Source organism: Podarcis erhardii (assembly GCF_964252035.2).
Source record: "Podarcis erhardii genome assembly, chromosome: 1".
Classification (NCBI taxonomy): Eukaryota; Metazoa; Chordata; class Lepidosauria; order Squamata; family Lacertidae; genus Podarcis; species Podarcis erhardii.
The window spans coordinates 32,366,007-32,389,689 of NC_138497.1; the positions used below are offsets into that span (position 1 = coordinate 32,366,007).

Sequence of the window (23,683 nt, forward strand, 5' to 3'; positions counted from 1 at the left end):
GCATCACTACCTCCTGTAGTGTTCCATAGTTTAATTATGCACTATGCAAAGAAGCACTTTATTTCATCTGCCCTGAAACTTAAAACAGGATGTGCTGTAGCACTAATTAAACGTAGAACACAGAAAACAAATATCCTACCAGGCTACTACTGAGCCGTTTACTTCAGTATTGTTGACACCGATTGGCACTGTGTTATGCTGTAGGAGAGTTGCAATAAAATGCTGGTTTATCCCCTAACAATTTAACTACAAGTAAGAACACTCTCTGTGCCCAAAGGATGCATGCTGATAACAAGTCCTGGCGTTTGAAGAGAACCCTTCCATTTCGATAAAAAAACCACACATTTTATTCCGGGCTCGTATCCTAGATTTTGAATGTTATGCTGTCCATGTACGTTTAGGACGGTGGAAGGCGCTCTACTTTTTCTCTCTCCCAACAGGCAGCCAAGCAAGAAAGCCACACGGGGCTCCCTTTTCCTGTTCTCAGGGTCGTCCATGGAATCTTCCATGTGCGGGGCAAGAGCGGCAAGAGCACATTGCAATCAATGTAAATAAAGTTCATATAAAACAGCACCAGCTCTCCGTGTACATATTTATACGTGCATACTTGGATAATAAAAACAGTGTCAGAGACTTCTTTCGGTTGCAGCGCTTTGAGATAAACACGCAGTTTTTAAAAGTTATTTTAGCAATCGGTGAGTGCAGAAAGGGTAGACAGGTTTAAAGGAAGGGATAAGGTAAAGGTACCCCTGCCCGTACGGGCCAGTCTTGACAGACTCTAGGGTTGTGCGCTCATCTCACTCAAGAGGCCGGGGGCCAGCGGTACCTATTTATCTACTTGCACTTAAGGGTGCTTTTGAACTGCTAGGTGGGCAGGAGCTGGGACCGAACGACGGGAGCTCACTCTGCCGCGGGGATTCGAACCGCCGACCATGCGATCGGCAAGTCCTAGGCGCTGAGGTTTTACCCACAGCGCCACCCGCGTACCTGCTGCTGGCAAATACAGGTTTAAAGGAAGAATCTAGTGAAAGTTTTTAGGCAGCGAAAGTTCGTTTTGGAAACTCGGCGATCCTGTCTCTTCCTAATCCACATCATAAGGCTGTTCTATGTACTTCCACCACTTCTGCCCCGCACATGGAGAATCCTAAAATGTGCAACCGGGAACCGGACGTATAGCTTAAATTATGCAGCGAGGTCTCCCTCTAGCCTCCGCAACCTGTTTCGTTTCTAATGGAACCGCCCGCAGAGACCGCGGTGAACAGGGTTTGCCGTAGAGATAGGGGAAAAACGCACGCGCGCCTAGACACACGGACCTGTTTGACTTGTTGCTCTCGCTCTCGCTCTCTGGTTGAGGAGGAGCCATACTTTGAGCTCCTCCCTTGTCTCCAGCCGCGCTCCGCCTTCCCGTTTTCCGAGCCGCTCTAGCCGCCCTGGCCCCACCTCTGTCTCACCGAGGGTGACGGATGCTCCCTCTTTGCTTGAGCGGCCTTTGTCGCTGCTGTCGGCGGGTCGCCCGCGCGCAGTCATGAATAGTCAAGAAGGGTAATGAATATTCATCAGCTCCTCGAGCCCCGGCGAGCCAGAGCATAGCGGAGCGCGCGAGGGGGTGGGTGCTCGGACGTGGCTGGCCGGGACTTTGCCCCTGGGGAGACACTCCGGGTCCGGGCGCAGCTCGCTCATGGCTCCCAGGGCAGCAGCGCCGGGAAGCGCCCGGTGAGCGCGGCTTCGGGTTGCCAGGGGCGCGGCGGGGGCGCCGGGCGGAGGGTTTGGGGTGCTGGGCGGAGGCGTGAGGGGATCGTGACCCCCATTTATTAGGAATCAGGCTGCAGAAAAGGAGCGGAGGCTGCAGAGGGGTGAAAATCTCCCCATAAGCTGCAGGGTCCTCACGCCCAGGTACTCTGGCTTTGTTTTTTATTTTTTGTTTAGAGATTTCTGTACAGTACCACCAAAATATTTTATATGTGTGTGCGCGTGTTTGTATTTTTTTTGGCGTGGCAGCAGCTAGACTTCGGAACTCCCTGTCTATTGATATCTGGCAGGTGCTTTCACTCCTCTTTTGGGGGTCTGCGTAAAACATTTTTGCATAGGCAGGCCTACCCAATATATGTAGGGCGTTGGATGTGTGTTTTAATCTGTTTTTAGTTCATTTTAATTTAGTTTTGAAAGTTTTAAATTGTTGCTTTTAACTGTTTTTATCAGCAATTTTATTGTTTAGTTCATTTTCGTAAACTGCTTTGAGAGTTCTTTTTTTCTTTTGCAGTTGACCGGTGTATATATGAAGTAAATAGTGCATAATAAACAAAATGATTAAAATAATCCACACCAAGTTATGTAAACAGGATGATTAAAAACACCATAAAGGTGATGCAACCCATTTTTAAGTAAAAGCCCAGCAAAAAAGGTGGGTTTCTATCTGGTGTCTGAAAGAATACAAAGGGCAGTTGCAGGTTGTCCCCCTTTTGGGGTGGGATTGAGTCGCATACCAGTAAATTCAGGTTGCCCAATTGTAACTGATTGGGAGGTCTTGCAGACCAAATCCGCTTCCTCAGAAGATCAGACTTTTGTGATAAGGACAGTAAATGAGGAAAATGGACTAGGAAGTTTGAGATAACTTGCTCTAATGCAATGTCATATCGGCCCCCTGCAAACAGATCAGAGTGAATGCTCATTAAACATTGCTTAATCTCCCTGCAAACAAATCAGAATGAATGCTCAATAAATGCCCATCTGGAAGTACATGTCGGAACTATCCCTGAGTTTGCCAAATTCCCCCTTAAAGCCATCTGAGTGAGTGGTCATCACCACACTCCTGAGGCAGTAAATAGGTAGTACACTTAAGGTGCTCAATGTGCTTCAGGTACATTCTTTCCTTGTAATATTTAAAACAGCCCTGTAAGGTAGGTCAGTGCTATTATCTCAATGTTGCATATGGAGCTGTAGAGGCTGAGAGTCTATTGCCTAGTAAATCTGTGACCGATGTCGACTGAAACTTCCTGGTTCATAGCTCAGTCTGTTAGCTGCCACACTACACTGCACTACACCTGTCAGTATGCATTGAAGGTAACAGTGATATGGTACCAACATGTTTGAGATTACCAAAGGGTGGCTTGAGGGTGTTAAGGGGTGCATTAAGTGCTTTCAAATCTAGGTGAGGAATTATGGGGCACCTCTGGTTTGAAGGGTATCCAGGAGGTTCAAATAGTATAATGGTAAATGCTAGGAATGCACACGGTACCCAAGACAGCTTAATGTAGATTATTTACCCATTAAGCATGCTTTATAACCACTCAGGTGTGCTCATAATTATGTATAAATGTAGTAAGCAGTAGCTTTCACTGGAGTCTTTCTTACAGGTGAAATAGATATTCTGTTTGCGAGCACTTAACTGTGAATGATGGTGGTAATCATCCCAGATAAAAATATAGGGCCTGATTCAATTAAATAGTCACACCAGCAGGAGCCAGCACAACAAGGCTCATCAGTACAATCGGGCTTCCCCCTTCTCCCTCCCGCCCCAGCCAGATTGGCTCTGCAGGGCCAGAAGAACCCCCAGAATAACAGCAGGCAGGAGAAGGAAACATGGTTCTACCTGACAAGCTGAAATGTTTTCCCAGACAGAATGATTGCAATAGTGCAATGTTGAATTGCGCCCACAGACTCCAAGGATATCATTGGTCTCATTCAAATTCAATACCTGCTCTTTACCAGCAGGTCCCAGCATGGGTTACAGAAATTTAAAATTCAGAATTAAACAGCTAAAATAGGGTGGGACCTGAAAATATACATCTCAGATGTCAAAGACCAAGGCAAAGAGGATACATCTTCAGCATTTTCCGAAAGCTGTACAGTGGTACCTCGGGTTAAGAACTTAATTCCTTCCGGAGGTCCGTTCTTAACCTGAAACTGTTCTTAACCTGAAGCACCACTTTAGCTAATGGGGCCTCCCGCTGCTCCGTGATTTCTGTTCTCATCCTGAAGCAAAGTTCTTAACCTGAGGTACTATTTCTGGGTTAGCGGAGTTTGTAACCTGAAGCATCTGTAACCTGAGGTACCACTGTATAGTGAAGAAGCAGGAAGAGGAGACAAGAGTTAGGAAGAAAAGATGGAAAGGAAATTAGGAAAGGGGTTGAGGTAATGGGAGTTCTGGTGCTATCGTATGACTGCTATGAAACCTAATCATGTTTAGGTTTAGAAGACTTGTAGGTGAGATGCAGAATGGAACATCAGGCTAATGCAAGGAGAGAATGAGATCCCTCAGTAAGGCCACTGGGCAACCACTGAAAATAACGAAACAGAAACAAGAACTCGGGACATAATGGTGGTATTCACAGGACAGTCACTCCCATGTGCTTAGGAAAAAGGAGCTGAAAATAATATTTAAAAAGCAAAGGAATCAAGCTTAGGTATTCATCCTTTGATATCTCCCATGAAGAGTTGTGCACCTCTCAGCAAAACCCTCCCAGTGAACTATCAGAAAGTAGCAGTGTCATTTTAACTTACAGCTCGAGCACAGTTTGGCTTATCTGTTTATTTCAGCTACTTGAAAGAAAGTTGAAGTTCTTCTAGTTTCAGTAGTGTAAGTAGAATAAAACCAGTAAAGGTGGCAAATCTGTTTGGAACATTTCCTTAGATGCTGGTGCTGCAGGTTTCTTGCAGTCGGAAGTAGGAAAAGTGTGTGATGCAGGGAGGGAGTTGCGGCAAAGAAGTTTAATTTATGAAAAACTTAATTTAAGCTTCAACAAATTAGTTGAAAGATCAAGTCATGCAACAGGTTATATTTTCCCAAGGAGAAACAAATAATTCCCCCATTGATCCCTCATTTGCTTAGGAAGACGGCTGTGTGGTGCTCTTTTTGTTACTGTGAAGAATTATAGATTTTTCACGCATTTTTCATTTATTTATTGCATTTCTATCCCACCTTTTTATTCATGGGGCTCTCCAGGTGGGATACATGGCTTTCCTCCTCATTTGTTCCCCACAACAACACTGTGAGAGGTAGTGACTGGCCCAAGATCACCCAGTAAGAGCTTCATGGCTGAGTGGGGATTCGAACTCTGCTCTCCCAAGTCCTAGTCCAATACTCTAACCACTACACACTGTCTCTTCCCAACATACTATGCACTAAGCTCCTGAAGGAAGGATAGCATACACATCAGATGGTTAAAAATCCACATGGCTCTTCCTTGTCTGAATCTACCCTTAGATTCCTTCCTGGTATGGAATCAGGACCCACACAATGAGCTCTGGATTTCTTTTCTAGAGCACTTTAGTGCATTTCCAACTGAGGATACCCTCTGGCCTTCAAAAAAAAAAGATCCATGCTAACAGAGAGGATTCTTCATTATTGCCACTATTGGAGTATCGGGGTGAAATCTCTCCCATTCCTGTTTTCAGAGGGCGATTCCAGAATTTCATTTGGTTATAGTCAGTCTGAACTGAGCAGACCTTTGTGTGTGGCTTGCGTGCTAGCCCGATAACCTGGCTGTTCTCAAATCTCTTCCTTCCAGGCCTCGGCCCCAGCTGGACCGGCAGTTTCTCCAGCGTTTTCTGAAAATCCAAGAAATTTTATTTCCTGCATGGTGCTCCAAGAATGTACTGATGTTCCTAACCTTGCTCATGGTTGCTCTGTTGGGTAAGTGAGTCGATGGCTAAGAAGGATGATATCAAGCGAGTCCTTTTGTGATGTGCCAGGACTCTTGTTGATGTATATGGGAGCACCCTTGGAGTTCATCCTTTTTCTCTTCACCACCCTTTACCTCCCCTAGAGCAGCTGGTCATTTACCAGGTGGGACTGATTCCCAGCCAGTATTATGGAGTTCTGGGGAACAAAGACTTCCATGGATTCCAGCAAGTGACAGCAGTTGCACTGATTCTTATTCTACTGAACTCTATGGTAAGTGAAACCTCTTTTTCTTACAAGGAGACAAGAGCACATGCAATGCAATTTGTCATGGATGCTTTAGTGGCGATTACTGCATTGTACAGGGTTGGACTAGATGACCCTTGAGGTCCCCCCACCTCTAAAATTCTATGATCCTGTGATACTGCCTTGCTCTGCACATGTGTATCCTGAGGGCCAAACGACATGTTAGCTAACGGCTAATCACACTTTTTCAAGGCTTGCTTATCACTGTCACTTTTATTTTGTTTATTTTATTTCAACTGTTAAAGGTCTTCATTTTACTATAAATAACGTGTGTGTTTTTGTAATGTTTCCATCGTGTGATAAATTTGGGCTGCTTTATTACCTCACAAAAGTGGCTATCCCCAGGGATGGTGTAGTTAAGCCAGGACAGTCAAGTCACTGATTCCAGCCATAGCAATTCAAAAGTTTCTAAGGCACATCTTCACCTTGCGAACTGCCCTAAGATCTTGTGATAAAGGGTGACATAAAACAAAACAACAACAACAAGAGAGTAACTTTCTAACTCTTCCCTCGCAGTTTCTAAGCTGCAATGGAAAAAGCTAATCTGGCTTGGGCCTCTTAGCACTGCTTTGTGACCACTCTCTGTTCTGGAAGGTTCTGTTTACTGTAAACCCGTCTGGACTGTTAGCTGTTGTGAAGAGCTTTTTATGTCAGCAGTCGGACAAGGGGGGATTCATCTAATGCTTTAAATCAGTTGCTTTGAGCAGAGGATGCCTTCAGACTAGAAGTCTTTATTCGGGTCAATGTGTTCATGCAATCCATGGCTGGGGAATCTCTGGGCTGCGAGCTAAATTAGCCCCACCAGTTTCGCATGCCCATTCCATTTGTTATGGGTGGGGCTTATATCTCACACTGTTTAAATGTGGTGCAAGCCTGCTGGGATTGGTTCCGCTCAGGAACGTGGGAACATACCCACTTGATGTCATATGACATCGTAAGTGCAGTTGTTGGACCACAAGAGTAGCCATAAATGCTTTTCTTGCCTTATTCTCATCTCGTCTCCCCATTGTGAGTCTCACTTCTCTCTCTTCTCAGCTGAAGAGCTTTGACCAGTTCATCCGCAACCTGATGTATGTGAGCTGGAGGAAGACTCTCACAGAATACCTCCATGGCTACTACTTTCAGGGCCAGGTGTATTATACCTTGAATATTCTGCATGAGGAAGTCGATAATCCGTAGGTGGCTGGACATGATTCGAACTCCTCCTGGCACCTTCTAGCATATTTTGTACACCATCTGCCTTGATGAGGGCTGGCTTCGTTGCTCCCCATATATGTTGACCTGCTTTGTTTTTCTCTCCCTAGGGCAGAGCTTTCCAAACTGTGTCGCGACACGTTAGTGTGTCAGATGCAATGTGTAGGTGTGCCACGCGAATTCTCCCCATGCTCCTCCCAGGGCTGGAAAGGGGTTAGTTTAACCCAGGCATCCCCAAACTTGGCCCTCCAGATATTTTTTGGGACTACAGTTCCCATCATCCCTGACCACTGGTCCTGTTAGCTAGGGGTGATGGGAGTTGTAGTCCCAAAAAACACCTGGAGGGCCAAGTTTGGGGGTGCCTGGTTTAACCTCCCGTTTGCTAGGAAAATTGAATTACTGTGTCGCAAAATGATGCATGTCTAAAAAGTGTGTCACCAAAATGAAAAGTTTGGAAAACTGCTCTAGGGAGCCATGGGCTTTTCTTTAGATGCACAGGGAAGTAGTTTGAATATCCAGCCAGATGGGTGGGGCATAAATAATAAAATTATTATAATTATTATGATGATGATTACATTTTGAATACATGCTCTGTGCTCCAGGCACTGGGTTTTAGCCAGTGTTAGTCCTGCTCAGAGTAGACCAACTGAAATTCATGGATGCAACTAACATTGGCCCATTAATTTTAAAGGGTCTACTCTGAGTAAGGCATAGTTGGCTGCAACCCACCAGGCAGGACTCAAAGCAATAGTTGTGTTAGCAGAAGTCGGCGCAGAGTGTCCCACTAGTGCTACAGGGCTCCTCCCACTGAATGTCCCAACCATTGGCTTGAGTGGGGGTTCAGGAGAGCCCCCGGAACAGCACCTAGGGTGGGAGTGGGGGCGGGAATCAGTCTGGCAATTGGAAATGCTTGGCCTGACAGACTGACCCCCCTAGCACAATGCTGAATTCCACCCACTATATTTAAAACTAAAATGCAAACTGCAACAAACAAATGTGGGGTGGGGTTTTTTATCCATATCTAATTGGAGATGAGAAGGGACGCGGGTGGCGCTGTGGGTTAAACCGCAGAGCCTAGGACTTGCCGATCAGAAGTTCGGCAATTCGAATCCCCGCAACGGGGTGAGCTCCCGTTGCTCGGTCCCAGCTCCTGCCCACCTAGCAGTCAAAGTGCAAGTAGATAAATAGGTACTGCTTCGGCAGGAAGGTAAACAGCATTTCCGTGCACTGCTCTGGTTAGCCAAAAGCTGCTTAGTCATGCTGGCTACATGACCTGAAAGCTGTACGCCGGCTCCCTCGGCCAATAAAGTGAGATGAGCGCCGCAACCCCAGAGTCGGCCACGACTGGACCTAATGGTCAGGGGTCCCTTTACCTTTACCTTTACTTGGAGATGTGTAAAGAGGCTAACAATAGCAAGATGTGAAAGGGCTCCAGTTATTTAAACTATTTAAATTTAAACTGCTTTAGAGGACAGTTTCCCTGTGTTGCTTTAGTTTGTGGTTTTTGAAACACTAGAATCACATTAGGACGCTAATCCCTCGAGATTCTAGTGCCCTCGATAAGTTTTGGACTACATCTCCCATCGGGCCAGGCCAACATGGATGATGGGATTTGTGACCTTGCAACAACTGGACAGCACCAGGTTAGGGGAGGCTGTTGTTTTATAAGACAAAATGGATCTGCTTGTGAGAAGAAAATTGAAGAGTACTGGTAACTGGATTAAAGTACAATTTGATTAAAGTACAGGCTGTCTGACATTGTGGTGTGATCCTTGGGTTGCAGCACAATTAGCATTTGCCTTGTTCATAGTATGGAACAACTATAGGTGCAATTCTGTAGCTGTTTAGATAACTCGCAAGAGATGATTAAGGTTGGAGTTGCAAAGGGGAAGCTACAAACACAATAATGACTTTATTTGACTTGACGTTGTGCAACAGGAATTCTAAAAATGCAGCTTTTGGTTCCTGAAAATAACCAGCAGTTGAATTACTCCAATTCTTGGGTAATGTCAACTCAGCAGTGATTGCAGCAAACTGATACAAAAAACAAGCACTTGTATAGAGCAGTGGAATCAGTGCTCTGCTGGAGGACTCTAATATTTTAATATTTGAGGAAGGAGAAGATGGAGTGTCCCAACAAGAGGTTTTATAAGATAAGGCTGGGAGGCTCCCCATTGGAGCTGTTGTAACATCTGATTTCTTGCCTGCAGGAGGAGGTTGCACTGACTGACTTTGAGATCCCTTCTGACTCTGTGATTTTGTGCCAGTAACCAAGCTGGTATTTTTGCCAGCTGTTGTTTAGCATTGATTTGCAAGCTAATAATTAAAAAAGAAAATACTTCCCCAGCCTTAAAACTGCATAACTACCCAGCTCTGATTCTGTGTGGACGAACTGTTCTGTTCCTAACATGTTAACTTTTCTTATGCTTTGCTCTTTCTGTCATAGCAGTCGATGCAAATTTAAATATCCTTTTTATCGTGCAGGGATCAAAGAATCAGCCAGGATGTGGAGAGGTTCTGCAAGCAGCTGAGCTCCATGGCCAGTAAGCTCATCATCTCTCCCTTCACACTTGCTTACTACACCTATCAGTGCTTTTACAGGTAGGGGCGGTCTTCACCTAGGGAGAGGGATGGCCACATGCTTAGGGGCAGCCCTAACTTTTCTCCCAATTGGAGTACAGCATAGATGAGCCTCTAATATATTAGAAGGCAGCCTTCCGCTGACAATTTTGCTAATCTCTCTCCATTTCTCTTGCCTAGCACTGGCTGGATGGGCCCAGTGAGTATTTTTGGATATTTTATCATGGGCACAATTGTTAACAAGATCCTAATGAGCCCCATTGTTTCAAAGCTGGTGCAGCAGGAGAAGCTGGAAGGTGATTTCAGGTGAGTTTATTCAGCAGGTCTCATGATCCGTTTGACCCTGAAAATAGCTATAGTCTGAAATGATGTGTGTGCCACTGTTCTTTTCTCGTTTGCTGGTTGTGATTTGTGTTAAGAGAATCCTTTATAGAAGTCTTCTTAGGATATGAACTTCCTGATGGAAGTTCTTAGGATATGAACTTCCTGATGGCTCACAAATGGAATGCACATTGCAAACCAGATAGGCTGCTGCTGAGGATGATGTTGTTCATACACATAAACCTGGCTGTTAAGTCCTTTGCTGTCTCTTGCGATAGTAGAGTTCTGTGTCTGCTCTCCAGCCTAAGTGATGTATATGGTTTGGGGAAGGGGCCTTGGCTCAGCGGTAGAGCCTCTGATTTATATGCAGAAGGCCCCAGGTTCAATCCCTGGCATCTCCAGGTAGAGCCAGGATAGATCCCGTGTCTGAAACCCTGGAGAGCTGCTACCAGTCAGTGGTGATAATATTGAGTTCAGTGGCCTGAGTCATTCTAAGGCAGAAATAAGAATGGGTTTTGCAGAGACGCTGATTACTCAATCTGAAAAAAATGATCATGGAAGCAAGTGTTTTCTGAATTTAACAGGTTTAAGCATATGCAGCTACGGGTGAATGCCGAATCTGCTGCTTTTTACAGGTAAGTAAGTGGACATCTCAATTTTTAGTATATCTTTTCTGTGACGCCTTTGGTTCCTGCGAGTATTGCACGGTTTGTGTTGAAGTGTATCCCACAAACATCTTAGATAATTAGCATTTCTTCCCATCTCCTGTTCCCAGTTGGGTTCCACCTTGCTGGTGGTCGGGTTTGTTTGTTTGTTTGTTTTTTGTTGTTTTACGTGTAAGATTGTTGTTGTCGTTTAGTCATGTCCGACTCTTCGTGGCCCCATGGACCAGAGCACGCCAGGCACTTCTGTCTTCCACTGCCTCCCGCAGTTTGATCAAACTCATGCTGGTAGCTTCAAGAACACTATCCAACCATCTCATCCTCTGTCATCCCCTTCTCCTTGTGCCCTCCATCTTTCCCAACATCAGGCTCTTTTCCAGGGAGTCTTCTCTTCTCATGAGGTGGCCAAAGTATTGGAGCCTCAGCTTCACGATCTGTCCTTCCAGTGAGCACTCAGGGCTGATTTCCTTAAGAATGGAGAGGTTTGATCTTCTTGCAGTCCATGGGACTCTCAAGAGTCTCCTCCAGCACCATAATTCAAAAGCATCAATTCTTCAGCGATCAGCCTTCTTTATGGTCCAGCTCTCACTTCCGTACATCACTACTGGGAAAAAGTGTAAGATTAGTATTCATCATTACATAGTTCACTTTGATAATTTGGCTAGATAGCGGGATGCCTATCCATTCTGTTCTCTATTCTCCACACACACACCAGTTCGCCCATTGTTGTTGTTTGTCACTTACTTGGCTCACAGAACACCCCACAGTTATGAAAGCAAGAAGAGGAGGAATAACACCAGCAGAATTGCGGGGGGGAGAGAGAAAGGCAAGCAGGAAAAAACAGAATGAAAACAACACATGCCATGGCTGCTTTTTGCCACATGAGGTCACTGTTGTCGTTGGAAATCTCACAAGAGTTCAGAAAGTGTGGATTAGGTGTATCAGTTGGTTGTCTCCTCTTCACCACTTTCCTGGGAGTTGTATTCACGCAGCAACCCACCCCCACCACCCGTTTGTCATCCTCTAAATGCGCACACATGCATCTTACCCCCAGGTCCGTGGGAATGATCCCTGTCCAGACTGACTGTGCGCTACTGTCCTGCTTTTCAGAGCTGGGGAAGTTGAGCACATGCGAACCAACCGAAGGCTGCAAACCCTCCTGCAGACCCAGAGGGAGCTGATAGGCAAGGAGCTGTGGTTGTACAGTAAGCAGAACTGGTTTCCTTCATCCCCTCCTTCACTCCTTACACAGGGAAGGAAGCTTCTAGATTTCTGCCATGCAGAAAAGACATTTGGGAAGTGACTGTTCAAATGGGAACAGAGAACAAGTTGATGAACCGATGAGGGAGAAAATGGGTTCTACTGGAATCCAGACCAAAATGGGGTCATTCTGGGCCTTCACAGGAGTGCCTGAATAGGCCAAACAACAAGGCCTTGAGACTGAACTCTGGGAAGGAATAGTAGCAGCAAGGAAGTAGGCCAAGCAGCACTTGGGCCTCGTGGATTTTGCTATCTCAGGCTCTGTCTGCCAGAGAAGCTGTCTAAACATTTTGTTATTGGGTACTGAGTGCTGAACTGAAATAGATTGACCTTCTAATTGACAGTTATTATCTTGAGTAGCACTGTTAACTGGCTTTGTTTCCAGAGCATATGTTCCTGATAAACTTTTAAAACATAACACAAAAAACTGTGTAGATGTAATAATGGAATACTGAATGGTTTCGTTTATGTAAAATATGTAGGGATTTATGATATGCAAAATGAACCATGGAAAGAGAAGGGAAGTCATTGATATTTTAAGGATGTTTAAATGAGTATTCTAAATTGTAAAACAGAAAATTTAGCAAGAATTTTGTACATATCTACATATATATTTTTTAAAAAACAACTGTGTAGATGGAGGTCCTAGATTAACTGATCTGCCGGCATTACCACTGTATTGTCTTTTTTCCACTTAGTTGGAATCAACACTTTTGACTATCTGGGCAGTATCCTGAGTTATGTGGTGATTGCCATTCCCATTTTCAATGGAGTTTACGCTGATCTGGATCCAGCAGGACTGAGCTCTTTGGTTAGCAAGGTAAGCTTTTTGCAGCGGCATAGCTCGGCGCTAGAGCACATAATGTTTTGAATGCAGAAGGTCCCAGGTCTGATATTCCTACACACTGACCTGTAGTGTCCTGTAGGCTGTAGTGCCAGGAGTAACATTTCCTCCGTGATCTTACTGGTCTACAGGGAAGAAATTGGTCCTTCATTTAACTTGGCCCTGAGCTGTTCAGAGCTTTAAACGTTAGTAACAAGAGCTTAAGTGTAGCCTGATAGCTGATCGGCAGTCAGTGACGTTCCCTCAGTCCAGGTGGAATATGTGGGAGCTCAGGTGTTCTAGCCACCTCTGTGTTGTTGCTGCCCCGTCTAACACTGCAAACTGTTATGCTTTCCTGGCATGGGGCTTTTGACCACATAATAGCCTTAAACGGCTCAGGACCGCAATACCTCAAGAACCGCCTCTCCTCGTATGAATCAACCCAGACCCTGCAATCATCATCTGAGGCCCTTCTTTGTGTGCCTCCTTTGTGAGAGGTCCGGAGGATGGCAACACAAGAACAGGCCTTTGCAATGGTGGCTCCCCGCTTGTGGAATGCTCTCCCCCCAGGGAAGCTCACCTGGAGCCTTTATTATTATTATTATTATTATTATTATTATTATTATTATTATTTAATCTTTATTAATTTAAAATAAATACATTTATGAAAAAAACAGATGAACAAATAAATAAATAAACATACATACATACATACAAACAAACAAACAAACAAACAAACAAATAATAGAAGAATCAAACAAACAACCATGCTATAAGAAACAACAAGATTAATATAACTATCATCATTTATACTCCTGGTACTGGTATAGTACTCCTGGTACTATAAAACTTATAGAGAAGAAAATTAAAAATGACTTCCAATTAATCTCACTGTACTTTATCTATCCATGACCTTACACCGCACAGTTACATATTTCTTATATAGTTTCTTTTTACCTCCCTACAAACTTATATTTATACAATACAATACAAGGATCAGGGAAGCTCACCTGGAGCCTTTGTTACATATCTTTTGGCGTCAGGCAAAATGATTGTTTTCACTTGTTGCTATGTTATGTATTGTTGTGTTTTTTATATTGTAACTGGCCCTGTGACCCTCGGATGAATGGCGGCATAGAAATTTAAGAAACAGTAAATAATAAGTAGTAATTGGAAGTGATGAAGAGCAAGTCAGTCCCAAGACAGGGCCAGACCACCATAAAGAGAGAACAAATGTGATACCTCAAGTGCTACTGGTGGCGGATTTATTCGTCTTTTGGGGAGATGGCACTGTTTTTAGGGATGCTGTCCCTTGATATCCCAAGTAGAAGCTGGGAAGGAGACCAGCAAGAGCACACAACTCTGCCACAGGGTGTGTGTTGCTCCAGCACCCTAAAACACTGCACACCACCATACTCCACATTTTTAAGGAGTTTAGTCCACATGTTGAATTTTAAATTCACCATGCAGTGCAGTCATTCACATAGATGCCTGCACCTGTGTATAGCGTAATGTGTGAATAGCCTTCCTGCTGGGAGTTTGCAGGTACAGGGCAGCAAGCTTATCGTGCAGAGAGTTAAGGCAGCAAATTTATTACTTCATCTGTCGTGGCATGAGATTCTTCCCTCTGTAAACAAGATGCAGCCTAATTCAGGCCTGGGAGCGAGCCTGCCATAATGTAATCCATTTAGCCCAACCAAACAGTCAGGAACTAATCGCAGAGGGTTAAAAATAGTTGAGCCTGGCATTCCTCACTGTGCAGCAAGAGGCTTCTTTAGAACAGGTCTGGCAGCCTCATGGGAGCAAAGGTGGACCTTGGCAAGATCAGCCTGAAGCTAGATTGGAAAAGCTGTAGGCTGTTGTTTATGTGTGTGTGTGTGTGTGTGTGTGTGTGTGTGTAAGTGTATATATGAGGGGTGCAGGTGGCGCTGTGGGTTAAACCACAGAGCCTAGGGCTTGCTGATCAGAAGGTCGGCGGTTCGAATCCCCGTGACGGGGTGAGCTCCCGTTCCTCGGTCCCTGCTCCTGCCAACCTAGCAGTTCGAAAGCACATCAAAGTGCAAGTAGATAAATAGGCACCACTCTGGCTGGAAGGTAAACGGCGTTTCCATACGCTGCTCTGGTTCGCCAGAAGCGGCTTAGTCATGCTGGCCACATGACCCGGAAGCTGTACGCCGGCTCCCTTGGCCAGTAAAGCGAGATGAGCGCCGCAACCCCAGAGTCGGCCACGACTGGACCTAATGGTCAGGGGTGCCTTTACCTATGTGTGTATGTATATGTTGTGTGTGTGTGTGTACACACACACACACACACACACACACACACACATATATATATACACACACACACACATATACATTTGCTTCTTCCTTGCTGGCTTACTCAGCAAGCCCTTTGTAGCTGAGCTCATGCATGCATACTTGCTGGTGAGTGGGCCAGATACCAGAATCACTGCTCCCTGGGGCAGCTGTGTTTCCGTGTTACTCGTTTGCAATAAATCAACAAACCTGAGAATCTCAGTGCTTCTCTTTTTGCCTTTACCCTCCTAACTGTGGTCAGTGTTTGCTGAAAGCTTAGAAGACAACAGGAGGCTTTTGCAGGTCACTTGAACAGATTCCTGCCATTACCCTCACCACCTACCCACCCCAAGTTTTATTTTCCTTTACCAAAAATGGCAATCAGACTGCTAAGGTTTTGCAAAAGTTTTGACCCACGTAATTGCTTTTGCAAAATGATCAGTCCACCTCAGGGATCAGATAATGGTTAATTCTGCTACCAGCCAGGGAGACAAACCACTCCCCCAGCTGATTTTGAGGCATGAAAATGTGGGAGCTGCTTCTTGTATGTTTTTGCTTCCCAGCCCTTGCTAACGCTTGGCTTGTGTGTGATTTGTCTTGCAGAATGCCTTTGTCTCTCTTTACCTCATTGGCTGCTTTAGCCAGCTCATTGACCTCTCCACCACCGTGTCTGACGTAGCTGGCTATACACACAGGTAAGTCCTCTTGCCTGCTTGAGGGGCACCTATGTCATAATAGTGAGGGCCTGTGTGTGTAAAAAAAAAAAAAAGAGCATGAGCATCTGCTTCTTATGGATCCATCAAAGGTAATAAACAATGCAGAAGACTCCTGTGTCCCAGTATGGGTGCACTAAGTCAGTCTCTTTTCAGAGGCATCCTTTCAAAAGAAACAAACAAGGAATCTCCTTTCCCTATTAGGCATAGAATGTCAAATATATTTTGTTGTAATCTTTGTGTCTGCTGCAGCGGAGAGAATCTAAATTTTTCCTCTCAGATCAATTAGCAGGTATTTCAGCCCATGTGACATTTGTGTTCAGACTATGTACGTTAGGTGACCATTACTGTCCTGCAAACAATAATTCAGTGCTTACCAGGTTTTAGTAATATGTTAATAAACCTTTTTCTTTTCCCTTGTGGAGATTAGGCTTCTGGGTCTTGTCATTCAGGCTAGTTTGCTGCTTTGGGGCATCACTTCTACTCCTTTATTAGCAACTTTCTTGTGTGTGTGTGTGTGTGTGTGTGTGTGTGTTTTTGTAGAATTGGGGAGTTGCTGGAGATGCTGCTGAAACTTTCCAGGAAGCAAAACGACTGTGACTCGCCAGGCAAATGGGAATTCAACAGGTGAGTATCTCTAGCTAACATCAAGCGTGGGACAACAGTTTTCCTGTTTTTGCTATGGTGTTTCTTGTACCACCGAGTGGTGGACCCAAAAGGCAGCCAAACACCTTGGCCACTGAGCTGTGATGTTTCCTTCTACTTACCTTTCCTCCTTTCTTGTGGTGGGGGCACTGATGCCATCAGCGTTTCCAAAGAGGAGGTGGTCTCAAGCGACACAGCTTTCCTCCTGGAGAAAATCTCTCTCTCTGCTCCCTCTGAGAAGCTGCTCATTAAGGATCTAAACCTGAGAGTCACACAGGGGAACAATCTACTGATCACCGGGAACACAGGGACAGGGAAGACATCTTTGCTGCGTGTCCTCGGTGGCCTTTGGGAGAGCAAGCAGGGTGAGTTCATCAGCCTCCCTGAAACGTTCCTTTGGTGAAAGGGCGCCCTTGCAGCAGATTGGAGGGTAGAACACTGTTTTCCCATAGGTTTGTGAGGCAAATGCTGGATTTGGACGATTCAGGAACCCAGATGTAGTCTCTTTCATGCTTGAGTTCTTAGTGATATTGCCCTCCCCAGTGCAGACTTAATGGTGGCCTCGGCCCAGTATACCTGAAGGAGTGTCCACCCCCATCGTCCAACCCAGACACTGAGGTCCAGTGCCAAGGGCCTTCTGGCGGTTGCCTCGCTGTGGGAAGCCAAGTTACAGGGAACCAGGCAGAGGGCCTTCTCAATAGTGGCACCCACTCTGTGGAACACCCTCCCATCAGATATCAAAGAAATAAGCAACTATTTGACGTTTATAATAATAATAATAATTTATTATTTGTACCCCGCCCATCTGGCTGGGTTTCCCCAGCCACTCTGGGCGGCTTCCATAGAAACCAAAAATACACTGAGATATCACAGATTAAAAACTTCCCTGAACAGGGCTGCCTTAAGATGTCTTCTGAATGTCAGGTAGTTATTTATCGCTTTGACATCTGATGGGAGGGCGTTCCACAGGGCAGGCGCCACTACCGAGAAGGCCCTCTGCCTGGTTCCCTGTAGCTTTGCTTCTCGCAATGAGGGAACCGCCAGAAGGCCCTCGACGCTGGACCTCAGCGTCCGGGCAGAATGATGGGGGTGGAGATGCTCCTTCAGGTATACTGGGCCGAGGCCGTTTAGGGCTTTAAAGACATCTGAAGGCAGCCCTGTTTAGGGAAGTTTTTAATGACTGATGTTTTAATGTATTTTTAATCTTTTGTTGGAAGCCGCCCAGAGTGGTTGGAGAAACCCAGCCAGATGGGCGGGGTATAAATATTTATTTATTTATTTATTCATTCATTCATTCATTCATTCATTCATTCATTCATTCATGGCCACTGCCATAGATGTTGCATGGCACTGCAGAACTAGGCAAACTACTGCCCCTTAGCACCCATCTCTCTCTTCCCCTCTGCCACCCCAATATGGGGAATTATACTAGCCTGCTGTGCAAGGTTGTCGTAGGAAGTATTGAGATAGTGGCCTTGGCACATTCAAATTGTGGCTTATTAAGCCAGGTTGTGCATGAGCTCCATGCACCCGCCCACAGCTCCTTTGCTCCTTCCTTCGTGCAAGTGGCAATATGAGCCAGAAATGAGTTCATATTACAGGCAGACTGGGAAGCTACAATTAATGGCTTTCAAGCGAACCAATCTGTGAAGCCAAGGTTTAAAGTTAGCTTACAAATCCTCCCTGGTTTGAAAGCTGTTAACCATAGTTCCTGGTTTGCATATAATGGGAGGTTCTGGTTTCCTGTTGTTTCTTGGCTTGCTTCACCACTTGCACGAAGGGAGGGACAAAGCAAGAGTGAAGGGGCTTGCATGCAGGTGCACAGAGCTGGTTTATATTCTGGTTTATTAGGCCAGGGTATGATTGCGCAGACTAGATCAAATCCAAGTGTTCATTTCAAGTTTGTTACCGAAGTGTTGGCTCATAGACCTATGTCTCTGTGATTCCTTCTGCTGGGTCTCTGCAGGGGACGTCCACATGCTGACTTGCTTTGGCCCCCATGGGGTGGTTATCCTGCCACAGCGGCCATTCTTCACAGATGGGACCCTGCGGGAACAGGTAAGTCACCTCAGTGCCAGATTCCCAGGGTGGGGGGGTGGTCCTCTGCTCACCCACAGACTAGTTTGGTAACAGGGCAATTCTTAAAAAAAAACCATACCTGCTACAATTGCTGCAAGCTGAATTGCCAGGAAATGGCCAGCTTTAATTCAATACATGGGGCCAGAGGCCTATTAATGTTTATTAGAAAGCTCTTAGCAGAGAGAGTATTGTGGCTGCTTCCATCTTCGTACGACTGCGGTGGAGACTCTCATTTGGAGTATGTGTCTGGTTTATTTGATTTAGGTGATATACCCTCTGAAGGAAATCTATCCAGTTTCGGGTGAGTGGAAATGCACTGGAACTCTTGTGCCCAAATGGGCTCAGATTGCTTCGGCTTTTCCTGTGCTTCTGCTCTTCTCTGCAGTGTGTGTGTGTGTGTCCACGCTGCATGAATCAGCATTGCGCTTGCCTGGGTCGTCTTTCAGTAGCTTTATCTGTTTTCCTGAAAAACTTAGCTGAACCAGGATATTAATCGCAGGTGAGTGTTCGGTATGTGGAGTGGTGCAAAATGTCCATTCTTGTGCTTACTCGGCATGGAGGCTGTGAAGCGAAAGGAACCTTTCAGTTTCTTATATGCGCCCATTAGGTCTTGCCCAAACTTCAGCTTGATCCGAGCAGTTTTCTGCTTGTCCCATGCGTTCTGGGTACAGATCCCAGAGGTTTTCTGTTTGCCCTGCCGTGCTTGCTTTCCCCAAGAAAAAAACCCCTTTACTGCTGAATTGCAGCAAACGTCAATCCGCAGAAAGGCGGTAAAAATCAGGTTTTCCTGGGGGAAAGCAAGACAAGCGGAAGGCTGAATGAGCCTCTAATGTAGCAGGATCAAATGAGTATTTTGCCTGTGTGAAGCAGTCCTAGCAATGATCAAATGGTGCCCCTGTGGTGGAGAAAGCTAACTTTGTTTGGGCTGTCTGAAAGTAAAACTAGCCTTTATTAGTGAAAATGAAGTTCTCAGACCAACTGGAGCCCCTAGGGAGACATGTTCTCTAAATAAAGCAATATAAAGAGGCATCTGTTCCCTGCTTCCAGATAGTCTGGAAGATCATCTGAATATAAACCAAATTAATACATGGTAAATAGAAGCCCGCAGTTACTTTGTAGGTTGTCAGGCCTTCTGCTTTGCTTCTGTCTCAGTGATTACTAACTCCCCTATTTGGATTAATTTGTTCCTCCAATAGATGCATCTTCAATTTTGCTAATTTCTTAGATCACTCCTGTTCTCCAATTGCCTACATCTTCATATTGGGATACCTAAATTAAAGGGTTGGTGTGATATAAATGCAATGCTACCAGATGTTTTAACCATGTTTCAAAGATAGTTTTAGATTCCAGCTTAAAGAGGAATGCTGAATAAACCTGTTTGGTTTATGTTCATTAAAGGTTTTTAAGCAGATATTGGATGGTCACCTGTCAGGGATGTTGTAGTAGAAAATTTCCTGCATTGTCAGGGGGTCGGATTAGGTGATCTTCCTCCTCTCTGATTCTTTGTTGTTGCCAGTGTTGACACTCAGTATTATGGAGTGCCCTGCTGCTTGCCCCACACTCCAACACCCATCTCAGTTTCCCTCTCCAAGATGACAACATCTTCCTGCTCCCAGCCTCAGTTTCCCTTAGGACTGCTATTCATCCCTGCCTCCATTTCCCTTCCTCATAATTTCCCTCTTTGTGACCCAACATCTCCAAGACCACAGCATTTTCTTCCTTAGCTTCCAAACCTGCAAAAGAGTCATGGCCTCTTCCCCCCTCCCCCATATCTCCCACCTACAGCTTCCCACCAAAAGAACTACAATATTTTTCTCCACCTCCACCTAACAGAAAAAGCCTTCCGTGGTGTCAGGAAGAAAGAGGAGGATGAAAGTACTATTCCTAAAAGTTCTTCCCATAGGAGATAGACTTCTAGAGTAAGCTCAGAAGGTGTCCACATGAGCTGAAAGTCCATCCGTTAATTGGCTTCCTCCCATTGTTATGAACATTATGTGGTGATATATCCTATTGATAACTTGGGATGGGCTTCCACATGATATGTTTAGGTTTGGGCTATTAGCTTTTCAGATCTTCTAAAGCATGATCAAAGCAGCCAAACCAAGTGCAAAGAGGTCCCTGTCCCCTGATGACCTATCTTCAGAGTGACCCTCCCCCCCCCCAGTCCTGTTATCATGAATGTAATTCCTTGCACAATAGGGTCTTCGGATGATGAAAGGATTCTGAGATTCCTGGAGCTGACTGGGTTGGTGAGTTACCGAGGGAATAAATGATGCACTTTCTGTCCCAATTTGGGGATAGAAAGTGGCTATAAAAGCTCAGCAAGGTGCACTGTAAATGTCTATGGATCATTCCTAAAAAGGATTGCCAGGAAGGCCCACTGTTTGACCATGGAAGTTTGGATCAGTCCAAAGAGTAATGTGGGCTCCATGAATTCTGAGATGAATGTAGCTCTGAGTATGTGCTATCTTGTATTCCAAAGCCTGAGCAACTATATTAAAAACTGCTTCTAAAGGTGAGCTCTGGCTCAAATTAAGCCCTGATTTATGTACATCGTATGAGCAAAAGCAACAGAAGTTCTGGTGTCAATGATGATTATATAGAAGGCATGGGAGCAAAACAAAAAAAATAAAATAAAAAATGACAAGATGACACTAATTACTAGCTGGCAATGGGTGGGCAGGATTAAGACAGAAAATGTCCTTATGGCTGTGTCCACCTGTTGACCAAGGCAGGAATAATTTGTTTTTCATCTTCTTTTTTATGCAGTCTGATTTGCTAGCAAGGACAGGTGGTTTGGACCAGCCAGTGGACTGGAACTGGTAAGGCTGCTTAGTGTGACAGTGGGGCTCCTGCTGTTTGCTGTGGGTAGGTCTTGAGCTGCAAGGTTGTTCTAATCACAGATTGTTTTGCTTTTGCTGCAGGTATGACATTCTGTCTCCAGGGGAAATGCAGAGGCTCTCCTTTGCCCGACTTTTCTATCTCCAGCCTCAGTATGCAGGTGAGGAAGGTGTTTCTTTCTGAGTTCCTTAATTATGGGACTCCCTGCTTTGCTTTTTACCTTGACCACAGACAATCCCTGGATAGCCAGTGTTATGAGATGGAATATTGTGCAGAAGAAGGTAGCACAAGGGCCATTGGCTACCTGTTGACTATTGCCTGTGATCTCACTGGTGGCAGGCACCACTACTTCTAATCTAACCATCCCAATCTACCTCTTTTCCTCATCTTTGTAACTGGCTTATATTTTCTTGCTGGTTTAGAGGGTCAGAACTCTCCATTGTACCAGCCCAGTATGTAGAGAGTGTTCAGGTTGCCTTTTGTAATGGAAAACGACTGGTGAACAGCTATCAGTTTGCAAATTTGTCCTGCTTTATTCAGGAGGAGGAGACTTGGATGGTGCCATATTGAGGGGATTCCCGTATGGGTGTCATTGTTGTTTTTTGCTTGCAGTGCTAGATGAAGCTACCAGCGCACTCACAGAGGATGCAGAGGATGAGCTGTACAGGATCTGTGCACACCTGGGAATGACTCTGGTCAGCGTGGGACATCGCAAGAGCCTGGAAAAGGTAGGGTGGTGTGGAGCCAATCTGTCTGAGCAGAACTGCTGGGACAGATAAGGTTTTATTTTCATGGGGCCAGTGGGGTGTGTATGGATGGCAAAATCCCTCTTAAAGCCATAGCTCTCAGTTTCTGTACTTACTCTTTCATTTCAGTTTCACAGTTGGCGCCTGAACCTGTATGGAGAAGGTAAATGGGAGCTCAGCAGAATAAAGAAAGACCGAGCCACTCCCTGACTTGTCATGGACAACAGCAAAAAAGAATGCAACTAAGGCCTCAGCTGGGTCACATACCAAAGTGCCTTGAAATGAACACACCTTTTACAGGAAGCATGGATCTGAAATATTTCAGGACTTCAAAGCCAGCAGGTGCATTAAGGCTTCTTTGACTCAAAGGTCTCCAGCTTATACTGTGAAGCGGGGATTTAAACGCCTCCCCACCCACCACCTTGCCTTTCTGTATAAATGGCTACCAGTCCATTGTTCTGACTGCTGCGTCTCCCGCTCAAGATCTCTCCCTGAAGGAAGAGGCCTTTGCTGCTTCCATCCTTGCAACTTGTTTAAGTGAAAACAACTTTGAATAACATTGAAGCAGTGCTGGCAGTGAATGGAGCAGGACCCTTCTCATCTGAGACTGAGAAGGATGTATCTGTTTCAGTATTAGAGCTTCAGCCTCGTTGCCACAGCCAGGAGCCTCCATGTGGGAAGATCTCTGTCTCTGTTGTGCTCAGATTACTGCCTTGCTCTTGGTTGCCCACAAGTGTGAAAATACATGTCTGTTTTGGAAGTTTACCAGAAATGTATATTATACACAGATTCCACCTTCACCCGATGAACCTATTTTTGTTTAAATAAGCGTTCATTAAGGAGCCTGAAAGTGCTGAGGATCTCAGCCCTTCATACCACAACAGTGTACTTCAGGCTTCCTCAACCTCGGCCCTCCAGTTGTTTTTGGCCTACAACTCCCATGATCCCTAGCTAGCAGGACCAGTGGTCAGGGATGATAGGAATTGTAGTCCCAAAACATCTGGAGGGCTGAGGTTGAGGAAGCCTGGTGTACTTCCTCCACATCTTTAGTTTCCATTTGAACCAGCAGAGCAGTTAGAAGGCATGTAATTGACAAGGCTTCAATACATTCAGTAATATTACATGCAGTAATTAATATCTGCAGCTGAGGCAGGTGTCCAGACGGACCTCACTAAAGTGTCTCAGGTGGAAATGCACATGTGTAGTGTCAGCCACTGATTACACAAAGACCAGAGCTGCTCTGGATACAGCTGTCTAGCAGAGAATCTGTGGGCTAATGCCAACCTCAAGGGCTACTTTCTTTGGACTGATTTTTTATTGGATTAGAATAATAAAAGGGAAGAGTGACATGAAAGACAAAGTTTGAAAACGTGTGTGTTTATCCTAAATTGTTTTGAAGTCCAGAATCTGGAAGAAGTCGTGGTAAGGCCCCAGATCTGCACAGCATCCAATTATTCTATATACTTTTCTCTATTCATACATCAGTACTGCTGCCTCCTCTCTCATTTTAACTACCTGCCCAATGAATGCTTCAAGTGGCAAAAATCGAGTGTTTCCCCCCTCCCAGAACCTGGAGTAAAGTAGACAGACTTGCAG

General features: G+C 45.2%; 1 protein-coding gene across 6 annotated transcripts; it reads left to right on the forward strand.

Moving 5' to 3' along the window:
* Nucleotides 1-1,400: 1,400 nt before the first annotated feature.
* On the forward strand, nt 1,401-23,682 carry ABCD4 (ATP binding cassette subfamily D member 4). 6 transcript variants are annotated; one of them, XM_081861580.1, is made up of 20 exons: nt 1,401-1,542; nt 5,508-5,632; nt 5,766-5,893; nt 6,962-7,101; nt 9,605-9,721; nt 9,881-10,006; nt 10,606-10,656; nt 11,794-11,888; nt 12,642-12,763; nt 15,667-15,758; nt 16,320-16,403; nt 16,584-16,786; nt 18,388-18,479; nt 18,765-18,801; nt 20,700-20,749; nt 21,270-21,322; nt 21,425-21,501; nt 21,954-22,069; nt 22,217-23,272; nt 23,321-23,682. In XM_081861580.1, exons 1-19 carry the CDS (start codon nt 1,526-1,528, stop codon nt 22,295-22,297), a joined length of 1,806 nt encoding a protein of 601 aa, XP_081717706.1. In that variant the 5' UTR covers nt 1,401-1,525; the 3' UTR covers nt 22,298-23,272; nt 23,321-23,682. The 6 variants fall into 6 exon arrangements, with proteins under 6 accessions (XP_081717706.1, XP_081717705.1, XP_081717704.1 ...); XM_081861576.1 differs by lacking the exon at nt 1,401-1,542 and adding an exon at nt 1,584-1,713; XM_081861577.1 differs by lacking the exon at nt 1,401-1,542 and having other exon boundaries at nt 5,771-5,893.
* The last annotated feature ends 1 nt before the right edge of the window (nt 23,683 follows it).

What these genes read in the sequence shown, in the direction of transcription:
- ABCD4 (XM_081861576.1), top strand. Translation starts at nt 1,679, where the DNA reads ATGGCTCCCAGGGCAGCAGCGCCGGGAAGCGCCCG. An exon ending in GAATCTGCTGCTTTTTACAG is followed by an intron (nt 10,657 to 11,793) that starts GTAAGTAAGTGG and finishes CCTGCTTTTCAG; the next exon opens with AGCTGGGGAAGTTGAGCACA. An exon ending in CAAGGAGCTGTGGTTGTACA is followed by an intron (nt 11,889 to 12,641) that starts GTAAGCAGAACT and finishes TTTTCCACTTAG; the next exon opens with TTGGAATCAACACTTTTGAC.